Source organism: Populus alba, chromosome 1 (genome assembly GCF_005239225.2).
Source record: "Populus alba chromosome 1, ASM523922v2, whole genome shotgun sequence".
Lineage (NCBI taxonomy): Eukaryota > Viridiplantae > Streptophyta > Magnoliopsida > Malpighiales > Salicaceae > Populus > Populus alba.
Window position 1 is genome coordinate 78,215 of NC_133284.1, and position 12,738 is coordinate 90,952.

Genomic DNA, 12,738 nt, shown 5'->3' on the forward strand with positions numbered 1-12,738 from the left:
TTCTGTGTTTTATTTGTTAAGGATTGGGATTTGCGGTTTTTCCATTCACAATGCTTCTGATCTAATTACTTGTATTATGAGTTTGAAAAGCTAACGTGGGCTAACATCATTTTTTGTCTCATTTTGTTTTTTAATTTCATCATTCAACATCATAATTTTTTTTTTAAAAAAAGATTGACTTTATGGTTTTCTTCAATTTCTTTTCTATCAAGTTGTTTTGATCTCATAACTTGACCCATAAGTTTTGTGGGTTAACCCAGGTTTTGATTTCATTTTATTATTTTGGAATATATTCATTTTGTCATTTCTCTCATTATTTTATTCATTAAACACGTTACCAGTTTCTTTGTCTTTACGAATTCTAAAACAAAATTCATTTTATGGAGGTCATCCCCTCCATTATATATCACTTTCAGTCTTACGTTTACATGGCAGGTTATACATCCGCATATTTAAATCATAAATTTTCTAGGGTTTCACAATTCTTCTAGTAATAGGCTTGCTAAAGGATGGCAACATGGTATAGATATTGATAAGAATTTTAGAAAAGTTCATTGCAAGTATTTTAAAAAAATTATAAGTTGAGGTATTTTTCATTTCAAACAGCATTTGGCTTGCACTCGTAAGGATGTTGAGTCATGTCAGCAAGTACCAGAAAATCTTAAACAAGACCATTACAACAAGACCACTTTGAAAAATCTCTATATTTTTCACCATTTTAAAAAAATCTTCAAAAATCTTTGCATTTTTTCACTTGGGTATGTTACAAATTACAATAAGACCACCTTAAAAAACTGTTTTTAATTTTCTCTAGGTAGGTCACCCACAATAATTCGACTACTTCAAAATCTATGAATTTTTAAAAGAAAAATCTTCCAACTTTTACTTAGAGTATGCTTTCTAGCCCTCAAAAGGATTAATCATTTCTCAATATGATGAGTCCATCATCTCTCATTCTTTTTTTTCCTTCTTTACAACGCTTATTATCTAAAGTCTCTTATGAGACTTTCTATCGTAAGAATTATAAAGAAGGGGGCAAATGTCATAACCCAATTATGGGTTATTCCCAAAAAAAAAAAAATTTTATTCCCCAACCTTCTATCCCCGAGTATGGTCCGTTCAGGCATATTAACATCAAAACTGCTTTGGTGATTGGCCTAAAGTTGTTAACTCGGGCAGACTTGGACTGTCAGATTTGGCAGTTCAAGGTACATACCTTGAACCAACGGTTTAAATTCTTCCAATCAAATCAAGGGCTAAAATTTTTTCCCAGTGAAGACAAGATCGCTTTCTTCTACTGCTTATAAATAGAGGTGGATTTCATGGCCTGAGGGAGGAGAAAATCGAGTCCAAAATCGGAAAAAACTAGCTTCCTCCCTAGTTTTTTTCCAGCCAACATTTATCTCTTCTCTCTCTCTCTCTCCTCGCTGCTTCTTCAGCCTTTGAAGACCCCATAAAAACATTTCTCCTCCACCAACAGATGGCGTCTCAGCCTCCCCACAAACCCAAATCCTCACCAGTGATAGGAGCAGCCATCACGAGGGCTTCCTTCTCTACTTTGCAGATTTTGTTCTTCTGCTTCTTCTTCTTCTTTCTTCCTCCACCATTAGCAACCAGCACCACAACCATTTCTTCCACCAGCACCTCCGCCAACTTCATGTCAGGCCAGTGATAGCAGCTTCTTCTCCTCCACAAGGTTACCTCCCATTTCACTACGCCGTCTGCAACTGCAAAGTTGCATGCAGAACGTGAACTTACTGTTCACGTTCTACAAATAATTCTTTTCTCATTTGGGTCGAGCTAGTTATAGCCCAACCCAAATGTTTGGATGGGTCCGGCCCGACCTTAAAAATTAAAATTAAAAATAAAAAGAGCATATTACGGGTCGATATCGGCCAACTATTTTCGGGGTTTATGCGTGGCCCAGTTATCTGGGTCGACTTGACCCACATGTTTTAATAATATTTAATTAATATATAATATTTTATTATATATTTCTTTTTTTTAAAAAATCTAAACATTTTCAAAAATCCTTTGAAAAAAATTGTGATTTTCTTAAATATTTTTCTACCAAATTTGCATGATATCGGGTTGTATATTTACACTATAAAATACAAATCCGATATTAAAATACTCGATTCTCTCCAAAATATTTTTTTTTAAAAATCAAAACATTTTTTAAAAAAATCTCAAAAACTTAAAAAAATAATTTTCATACATACGGCCAAATCCTAAAAATTTTCCAAGCATGTTTTAATTAAAAAAATAAATTGCATCTTTCTCATGTTTTGAAAAAAAAATGGATATCATAACCAATTTATGATCATCCATTAGGGTTTGGCTAAAATATCAAAAACCTCTTTCCATTCTTTTTTTCTAGGATCCAGATGTAGACTTTAATATTTGCGGAGTGTAAAATTATACGATAAAGTACACCCTCAGGTATTAAAGATATAAGGTGTAAATAAATGCGATGCTAAAATTAAAACTTTATAACGGTTAGGATTTAACCCGATAAGGTAAAGATTCTCTCATAAAGACAAATCTGCCTTGAATCTTAGAAAAGACCAACGAATAGAAACCCGACTTAGAAGAAAAAAAAAATCAAACAACAATGCAGCTTACCTTAGCTAAGATGCACAAACAGTTCCTTACTTAGACTCTCACAGACCATAGGTTCCTAGTGACCATAATATTAGGTGGCAACTCTTAAACATTAATAATAATTTTATGATTAAATCTAAAAATCCTTTTCAACACACAACACCTCACACAGGAGGCATGACAAGAGTCTCCGCTATCGCCAGATGACGTCGTGTCGCTCGCACCCCCGTAACAATTATGTTGAAATAAAAGAAATTAGCTCCAGGGACAAAGGAAAGAGAGCAGCTAGAGGGAGTGGAAGTACACAAACAACCCTAAATCAATTGCTAAAAAAGGATATTAAAGAAGAAGCATGTTGATAAATTGCAAGGTTTTTCTACATTAGTACAATTCCATTTAATTGTGTAAAAAACCCTGAGTTTTTTAAGACATTTGAATTGGTTGCAAAGTATAGGCTAGGTTTCAAGCCTCCATCCTACCATGATATTAGAGAGAAGTATTTGAAATAAGAAGTGGATCAAATAATGAATTTGCTTGAGGAGTACAAGCTAGAATGGAAAAAAATAGATTGTTTAATAATGTCTTATGGATGGACATATAAAAAAAGACGTTATATTTATAACTTTTTGGTAAATAGTACTAAAGAGGCAATTTTTTTGGTCATCGGTAGATACTTCTAATATGTCCAAGATTGCATATAAAAAAAGACTGCTTATCATTTCTACTGGCCTAATATGAGGAGGGACATCAACACTATTATGAGCAAATGTTAAATGAACAAGGATGGTAAGAACAATAGTGGCTTATACACACCATTACCAATTCCACATAGACCTTGGGTTGATTTGAGTATGGACTTTGTACTTGGCCTTCCAAGAACTATTCAAGGTAATGACTCTATCATGGTGGTGGAGGATTGATTTTCTAAGATGGCTCACTTTGTTCCATGTCGTAAGACTTTTGATTCTTACATGGCATTCCAGTCTCAATTATATCTTATAGGGATGTTAAATTTGTTAGTTATTTTTGGAAGACTCTTTGGGCTAAGTTGGGTATCAGACTCCTATTTTCTAGTGCCTTCCACCCATAGACGGATGACCAAACAAAGATGACCAACATAAGCCTAGGCAATCTGCTCGGATGTTTTGATTAATGAACATGATGCAAGTTGGGATCTAATTTTGCCACAGACTGAATTTGCATATAATAATTCTGTCAATCGGACAATAGGCACCACACCATTCGAATTAGTTTATGGGTTAAAACCAAAGATTCCTACTGATATTACTCCTCTGCCTCTACCTCAAAAGGTTAGTGAGGCAGGAGTGGATTTTGCATCCTTTATGTCAAACCTACATGAAGAAGTTAAAAGCAAGATGACAGAGGATAGAGCTGCATTTTAAGGAAGGGGACTTGGTTTTGGTAAAGTGGGCATCCAAGCTGAAATCAGAAGCAGTCTGGTTACAAGATCATGAAGTCCATCGTCTTAATCCTCAACTTTATAAAGATTATGTTGAACATTACTTGCTCGAGGCAAGTTAATGGGGAAGAGAGGAAATTGATGCAAATGAAAGGGACCAAAATTCCAACAAGGAGCAATGTGTTGCAACTACAGATTTTGCAGACTCTAGAGGATTGAAGTACTCTGTGCAAGCCAAAATTCCAACAATGCATGTTGACATGAATGTTTCAGCAAAGCATGTTGACAAGGAGGCAGTTAATTAATAATGGATGAAGAATCTTATAATTCCAAGTGGCAGGAGAAGTTAATTATAAACTGCCATTGTCTTATCTTAGTTGGTAGTTATTTAATAAATATATAATTGTAATATTTATTTCTATTTAATATAGAATGTATGTCTGGAAGGGTAGATTGTAATGAAAAGTTTTTTGATTTGGTGTGATTTCAAAATGCGATTGATTCTCTTGAGTCTACTTGTGTCTAATTCCTTGTAATCTTTATTTTTTTCTGCAATTCAATATCGGACTTCTTTCCTTTGTTAATTCTTTCTTTCTGCTATCTTTTCTATTGAATCCTAGAATCAGTAGACCTAGTTCTTCTTGATATGGCTTGAGATTAATAAACCTTACACAACAGTATGATCCATAGAAAGTGACGTAAATAATGAACAAAATCCAAAAAAAAAAAAAAAAACACAAGAAGAAGAAGAAGATCAAGAGTATAAAGACAAAACATACCGATATATATATATATATATATATATATATATATATATATATATATATCTATATATATTTTACTTCTGTTGTTCATGTAATGATAGATTCCAACTCGAAATATTCTAAGAGAGGAAGAATATTAATATCAAAATTGAATTATAGTTGATCTTCGCGAGGAACCCACTTGAAACCACATACAATTAATTAATTGATATTTATTTTGGCAAGGAAAGTAACTAGTACATATGTATATTATGAAATTATAATGATTGGAATAAAAAACAACAATAAAAAAATATCATGGCGTTTTTTTATTTTAAAAAAAGGTTGATACAATCATAATATAAAATTGTCAAAACAATAAAGGTTGTCCTCAACCTTTCTTTATCTTTTAATCACCGTGCCTCTACTCCCTCTTCAAGTTGTTCGCAATTAAGTACTTCATACAATCCGAAGAATTATTCTATGGTTGAGCACCACCGCTTTGCTGTCATTATTCTCTCTTCTCTCATACAGCTACCCATTCGACGAAACTGTATCAGGTGGAATGGGGTCTGGTAGCTTGACTTATATGGTGTATGGCTTAGGCTTGGGCAAGCCCTTGACTTTCCCACAAAGCAGAGCATTGTCAGGAATGTTGTACTCATCCCTAAGAGAGAGTTCAGGGGAGAGAACACTGACATAGAGCTGCTGACCAAGGTATGTTTTCTCCCACATCTCAGACCTGATGTTCCACATCCCAGCGTTATCAAAAGTTAAGAGGATGGCAGCCCAGGATTTGGGAAAGACCTGGATAGTAGTCCTGCTCACTGCATCAAGGAGATTATAGTTCTTCCTCTTCTCAGGGGTCCAAGTGCCAGGCTCGATACTGTGTGCATATAGATATATTATTGTATTAATCAATATAATTAGTTCAATCTCAATTAAAAAACATATATAGAATATTAGCTTGCAAATTTGAGAAATCTAATTAAACTAATTAATTAGATAAAATATATACTTACGCGACCGCAAAGAAGGAATAACCATCCAAATGGTATGATTGCATGCTCTTCTCGTGGTTCTCGAAGATTATTTCAACAAAGTTGCGGAAGGTTTGGTTGAGGACATTGGGTTGTGTGACAACCTTACCAATCTTAGCTGATGGCATGTCCTTGATGGTGTTATATTTGAACACCTTGTCTGCAATCCCATAGTACTCCGCAAGTTTGAGAGGTGTCTCTGGATCAACGTGAGAGACGCCGTTGAGGGCATAGCGAAGCTTGCCACCTTCTCGGCTAGCTGAGTTTACGAGCTTAATGGTGCGGGTAATGTTGATGGAACCGTAGTGGTAAGAGCCTTGAGGGTTAGGCCTAGCAGCACTGGCTGTAAGGTTCCAGCGGAAGGAACGGAATTGATTGAGAGACCAAGCCCATCCAACTGGTGCCTCAGGGAGCTCAGGTGATGCTGGACCCTTGCCGTTGGTGTAACGAATGATGCCCTTGGCGGTGAGAACCTGCTTATTGAATCGGGTGGAAGTTACCATGTAGTAGTCTTTGGGAGCTTGGTTAGCTGTCACGAGGACACTGAAGCATTGTCCAACATGGACATCGAGGGCCTCATACACGTTTTGCACCACATGGGATCCCTCCATCTCCACAAGCTTCATTGTATGGCCTTGGATCCTGAAATTGAGAGTATTCTTGATCCCAGCATTGCAGATCCTGTACTTGTAAGTCTTTCCAGGCTTCATTGTGAAGAGAGGCTCATCCTTGCCATCTCCCTTGGCGTTTTTGCCATTGATAAGGACACCAGTAGGCCTTGCAAGAGAGCGGCCGTCATCCAAGTATTTCCTGAGAGTGGCATGACTGCTGGTATACCAGTCATTAAGTATGACGGTGTAGTCATCCTCGGGATCAGCATAAGGTACAGGGATGAGTAGGCGGCTGTTGATGCGAAGGCCGCCAAAGCCTCCAGCTGCACGGTGCATGCCCGTGGTCGGGTAGTAGATGTAGCTACCAATCTGGTCCTTAACCTGGAAGTGGTAGGTGAAGTTGGTTCCCGGGAGGATTGGGCAGTTGGTCCCAAGCACTCCATCTTGCCATGAGTTCTTCCTTTGTTGGACGCCGCTCCTGCATGCATGCATGCATGGATTTATTTATTTTGATCAAATGAAAATTCAATTAAACAATATTATATGGGTGTGTGAAATGAAGCAAATTAAAGAAATTACCATGTCAGAAGGAAGGGCTCATCAAGGTTATTGAAGACATTGAGGACGATGTTGTTGTTGGATGTAGAGTTGATGTTGGGACCTGGAAATTGATCGTTAATGAGAATGACTTGCTGAGGAATTCCCAGAGGAGAGCGGGTACCATAGGTGACATTCCATGTGAAAAACAAGTAAGGGTCTTCACCCTGGACTCCCAACATGGTCCCTGCAGAGAGGCAGAGCAACACCATTATCATAACCCCAGCCATTTCGATGATCGGGTTATGTAGTAATTAACCCTTATTTCCTCCCCTAGATCTAATCACAACGAAATTCAAAATTCTCTCTTTTCCTCCCTAGTTAATGGAAGAAGATATATGGATTTGCCTTCTTCTCTACATTGTCAATTCTGCTCCCTCTCTTATACTCGGATCCTCCATGCATATACTAAATATCAACCATTGAATTCCCGCAAATTCCTCTGTCCTCATTCTTTGCTCTGCCCCCTTGCATTTCTCCCTTCCTCACATCTCACATAATCAAACTATACGACTCCGAGTTTTATGCATTGCTTTCCTAGAATTTTGCTTTGGAAGACATTACCTCCTGCCTAAATTTACACGTACCTTTTTCTTATTATATATTCTTCTCCTTTTTTTTTTTCTTTGTTTGTTTTTTTCTTTTGAAAAATAAATAGAATACTACTTACACACACATGTTGATTCTTCTTTTTTCTCCATATCCTCTGTTCACCCCCCACCCATCACTCTCATTGTACTAATTAATCGTTAATTTGCTATGATGAAGTCTCATAAATTTAATCCCGGGTTAGATAATTGGTCCTAATAATCTTATTTATTCTTCCTTACTAAGGTGATTGATAACTTGTATTTGAGACTTAGTAAGCCAAAATGGCTTTTAGCTAATACATGTAAAAGATCCACTATGGTGGAGGTGTAGATTCCTCGATGCTTAAATAAGTATCTTTTTAGAGAGAAAAAATACAATAATACTCTATAGAGAGATGCTCTGAAAATATATATGCAATAGAGAATGAAGATTGTGAATATTTGTTCTAAAGATTTTATGGTGTATTTATAACTCATGAGTTTTGCCTTTTGGTGGAGAGGATAGACTAAAGTGTGATGTCATCTTTGTGATATTTTAAGTTGTATTGTGGGCTGTATTTTACTCATTTTATCTAGCTAAAAGATGATAACAAGATTGACCATGAAAAACTTTAATACATCCAATGATCCTGGTAGAGTATAGACCTGTTTAATTAAGTTTCTTTGTTGAGAAATGATTTCTCTATGATTTTATATAAAAATCTATAAAATTAATGTTGTTAGACTCAATTATCTCTTGGGTTTGGCCAGCACCAAACCCACCGTGCCTAGGCTAGGCATATTACTAAGCCCATCCATGGCTGGGTTTGGTGCTACTGCCAAGCCTAGTTATGGTTGAGTCTAGCTAGCATCAAACCTATCATGTCTAGGGCTTGGCACACTATCAAACTCATTCATGGCTAGATTTGGCTAGTGTCAGACCTAATATGTCTTTATTGGGTGTGTTTATATTCCAAAAAATATATACTTGTAAGTTTTTCTTGATCTGATGTTATTTGGTAAGGACTTATTGATAAAATCTTGGTTCATCATTAGACCCCCATCCTCTGTGATATAATAATATGTGAATAATTTAATTAATTTCCCAATTTAGGTAGAGATACGAGGTTTGCTAATATAAAAAGCAAATGTAAGCTAGAAAACAATACGAAACAATATGTATCTAAATTGAAATAAATTCTTTTAGACGTAAAATACCAAGAATCTATACTTAGAAAAATTCTAAGAGATTGAGGATATTATGCCCATCGTCTATACAAATTTCTAAATGGCTGTGTAAGATCCAAAAATGATGAACCTATACTTATAAATTTCTAGCTGATTACAAATTCTTTAGAGAATGGGAGTATGTAACTTCCCCAACATTGTCATGGGATTTAAGAGCTCTTCACTAAATAGTGGTCATCATGATCATTCATTTTTTTTTTTATGAGGGCATGAGAGTCACCACTAAAGAGTAGTGATTAGATAATGTTGCTATTTGTACTAAAGAGACCAAGTCTATCCATTGGAGAATGATGCATATAGCTTTAAGGCGACCAAGTCTATTTCTTAGAGATTGATGCATATAGTAATGGGGAGATCACATTTATCTTTTAGAGATTGATATATATATAACACTAGAAAGATCACATATGTAACAACCCAACTTTTTCAAAGCCAAAATTAGTGGTGAATTTTATTTTTTTTATCATCAAATTATTGATGCTTTCACAATATCATTCTGCGAATCTATAAACGTGTTCCATTCATTAGTAAGGCACAATCCACATAAGGTAATGTAAATCAACATCCCATAAATAATGACAGTGTGCATTCTTGCAATAGTATTCAGGGGTTTATTATAATAGAATTTATTTCTCAGTATAGTACAATATTCAAGTGATTTCACCATACAACATTCTCATAAGAAAGAATACCATTTACATGAATTTATAACATAATGTTTACATGTCCATACATTTGCGTCAATGTTCCATTAAAACTATCGATACCAGTCATTCCAAAAGTGTCGAATAGTAAGTACACACTTAGTATATTCGTCCCTACAAAATACATAACACCGATAACAAGTGAATATAGTTCTTTTCAAAATGTGTGAGCCACGAAATAGATTTTCTTATGCACCTTGTTAGTATGATGTCCTGTTACAACACAAGATAATTTCAAGCATTATAATTAATTTAAAAACATATAAATGGATAATTAAAGAATTATTAATGATACTTTTTGTTTACAGTCCAGAAGAGTACAATTCTTTCATTTCTCCTTACTTACATAACACCACCCTTAATAATTCGTCTATTATCGAGGTTAATTACAATAATCAAACTTGGTCATCCATCTCAAATACTGTTAATTGTAACCAACCCTTGAATTCAAACTGGTCATCATTCTAGGCTGTTTTTAGTCAAAACTAATCATCAAATGTAATGTGGTCATCCTTCTAGGATACCATTAGCCAAAATTGATCAACAATCATAACCCGACCATTTGTTTTTGATGTTATTAGTCGAAACTAATCATCAAACGCAACCCGATCATTCTGCTAGGATACTGTTAGCTGAAGCTTGTCAACAATCATAACCCGGACATCCGTTTCAAATGTCATTAGCTAAAATTAATCAACAATCATAAAATGGGACTCAACGGTACAAAAAAAAATTGATCCACTATTTTCTTCTTTCATTTTTTTTTTTTAGCTCCGACGCCACCATGTTGATTGAACATACATATGATCAACTAAATTACACTCGAGAACTCACTTCGATGGTTGTCCCTGTACTCTTTATTAATATTATCATTATTATCCCTTTATTCGAATTTGGATTATATCAACCCTTTTACTAATGATATTAATAGGTATTAAACCCTCCGTTAATATTATTAGATATGAAAATCTGTTAAATTAGATGAATAGTTGATATTACCACTTGTACGGGTATACTTGATTAAAATTAAAAGAAATATATATATATATATATATATATATATATATATATATATATATATATATATATATATATAAAACGGGAAAAATTAAAGAATTGAATTGATGAAGATTGAAAACAAGAAAGAACAAACTTAAAATAAACTATTTGCAGTACTTCGTATTTCTTTTTGTGAGCAGTCTCTCTCTCTCTGCCCATGAATTTAGTGCATCTTCTCCGCAATTTATATATATAGCAAATGGTAAAAGATGATGGTGTTCTTACTGATAATGGAGACTATATTAATTATGCCAATGTCTTGTGCCTTGGTCAATTATGGGTTTTTTTTTTAATGTAGTTTTAATTCATTACTTTTTATACATTCTCTTTCTAGTAAAATACATAATGAAGCTAAAACTTCGAATTCGTCATTTTCTAACACGTCATCCAACCCACTAAATTAAGAAGGATTATATATTAATTATAAATAAGGATTTGGTGAAGGAGTTGATATAACCATAAATAAAAAGTTAAGGGGGCATGAGGTGATTTTTTAGCCTGTCAGCCATGCATGCATGCAATAAAACTCACGGGATTTAATCTTGAGAGGTATAACTTAACTGGTTAAATTCTGAATTTGCTTTTTATATATCACCAGTTTAAGTCTCACAAATCTTAGGGCTACTAGAGACTTACATGGTCATTAGTTTCAGGGCCCGTGAAATTAATCGAGATACACGTAAACTGTCTTGTACACCTATGTTAGTAATAATATATATATATATATAAAACTCACGGGATTTAACCTGCACATTTTAAGATGATATTCATGTTGCCCTCATAAATTGATGATAACTTTGCCTCAACTGTCCTGTAAGAGATATCAGCGCAGCGTCGTTTCATCTTCTTCTCTGTTTCAATAGATAGTCATGCCCTAATTTTAAGTTCTTAAGATGACAGACAAGGTCAAAATAACCGAAAGCTGTTTCCAAAGATGGACGAGAAAGGTACTCTCCCCACTTTTATAACATTCGATCTCTAAATTAACATAGCATCTTCTCTCTCTTTCATTTTCTTTTTTATAAAGATATGTCGAGCCTTAGGTGCCTACCATATTAACTTCTTACAAAGTGTCTTTCGATTAAACCATGTTCGTCTTGTCATGAAAATTATTCAATTTTGTCAACTTTTCTTAATATTAATCAATCTATTTGATTTAGAAGAAAAAAAGAAATCTTAATTTAAATTTAAATATGGATTTAATTCACATCTCATGTCCCAAGAAAAAAGGGTATTTGTCAAATTTAATTTGTACGATTCGTATAAAAAAAACAAACGGGAAGAAAATATGCGTGCTAATTGAATTACAAGCACGCACGCTAGTTTAATCATTAGAGATCATATCAATCGATTATCTGCAAGGCATCTCGTGTCTGCTTATGTTCATCCAATGGGCTTCAAGGAAATCTCTGGGGTCTCCAAACTCTTTCTTTTTCCCATTCTGATATAGCACCCACAGATTTTCTTTTCCCGTTGCATCTCCAAGCAGTTGAATTTTCCTTTCACAGTAATATTATTAGGTAGTTGTTCTGGTGCGAGGAAAGTAAATTTTTTAAAAAAGTACAAGAAAATTATTGATATATTTTGTAATAAAAAAATTATTTTAATAAATAAATTTAGCAAACATAATAAGATAGATATCTTATTTTATAATTTTAAACATCTTAATCTATATTTATCTTTTAATTTTTTTATTTTTATTTTTAATTATTGTTTTATATTTTTTCTTTATTTATTGATATATATAGTTCTAGAGTTTTAGATTTATTTGATTACATGTAAGTATAAGTTTTTTTTTTTTTTACTTAAGAAAATTATAAATATAGAAACATGTTGAAAATATATATATATATATATATATATATATATATAGTTTTTTTATTTAAAAATATATCTAACACGCAATGAATCTTAAATTAAATATCTTAAAAATATATCCATTAAAAAAATAAAAAATAAAAAAGCAAAAATACGAAGAACAAAAAAGAAAGAGACGGAAGGAGTATCCTCAAACTAAAAAATTATTACAGAAAGATTATTTTGTTCATATACGTACCTTGGCAGAAACGATTGATTTATTTCCACAAAGAAATCCGATCACGAATTTCTCAATGGCACTCCGTCACCAAATGTTTATCCGATT

The 12,738-nt window shown here is 33.9% G+C and overlaps 1 protein-coding gene across 1 annotated transcript; it reads right to left on the reverse strand.

The window, feature by feature from the left end:
- Nucleotides 1-5,352: 5,352 nt before the first annotated feature.
- On the reverse strand, nt 5,353-7,245 carry LOC118032748 (L-ascorbate oxidase homolog). The gene is made up of 3 exons (XM_035037540.2): nt 6,998-7,245; nt 5,790-6,896; nt 5,353-5,653 (listed from the first exon to the last, which is right to left on the reverse strand). The coding sequence occupies exons 1-3, from the start codon at nt 7,243-7,245 to the stop codon at nt 5,353-5,355; spliced, it is 1,656 nt and encodes a 551-aa protein (XP_034893431.1).
- Between the last annotated feature and the right edge of the window lie 5,493 nt (nt 7,246-12,738).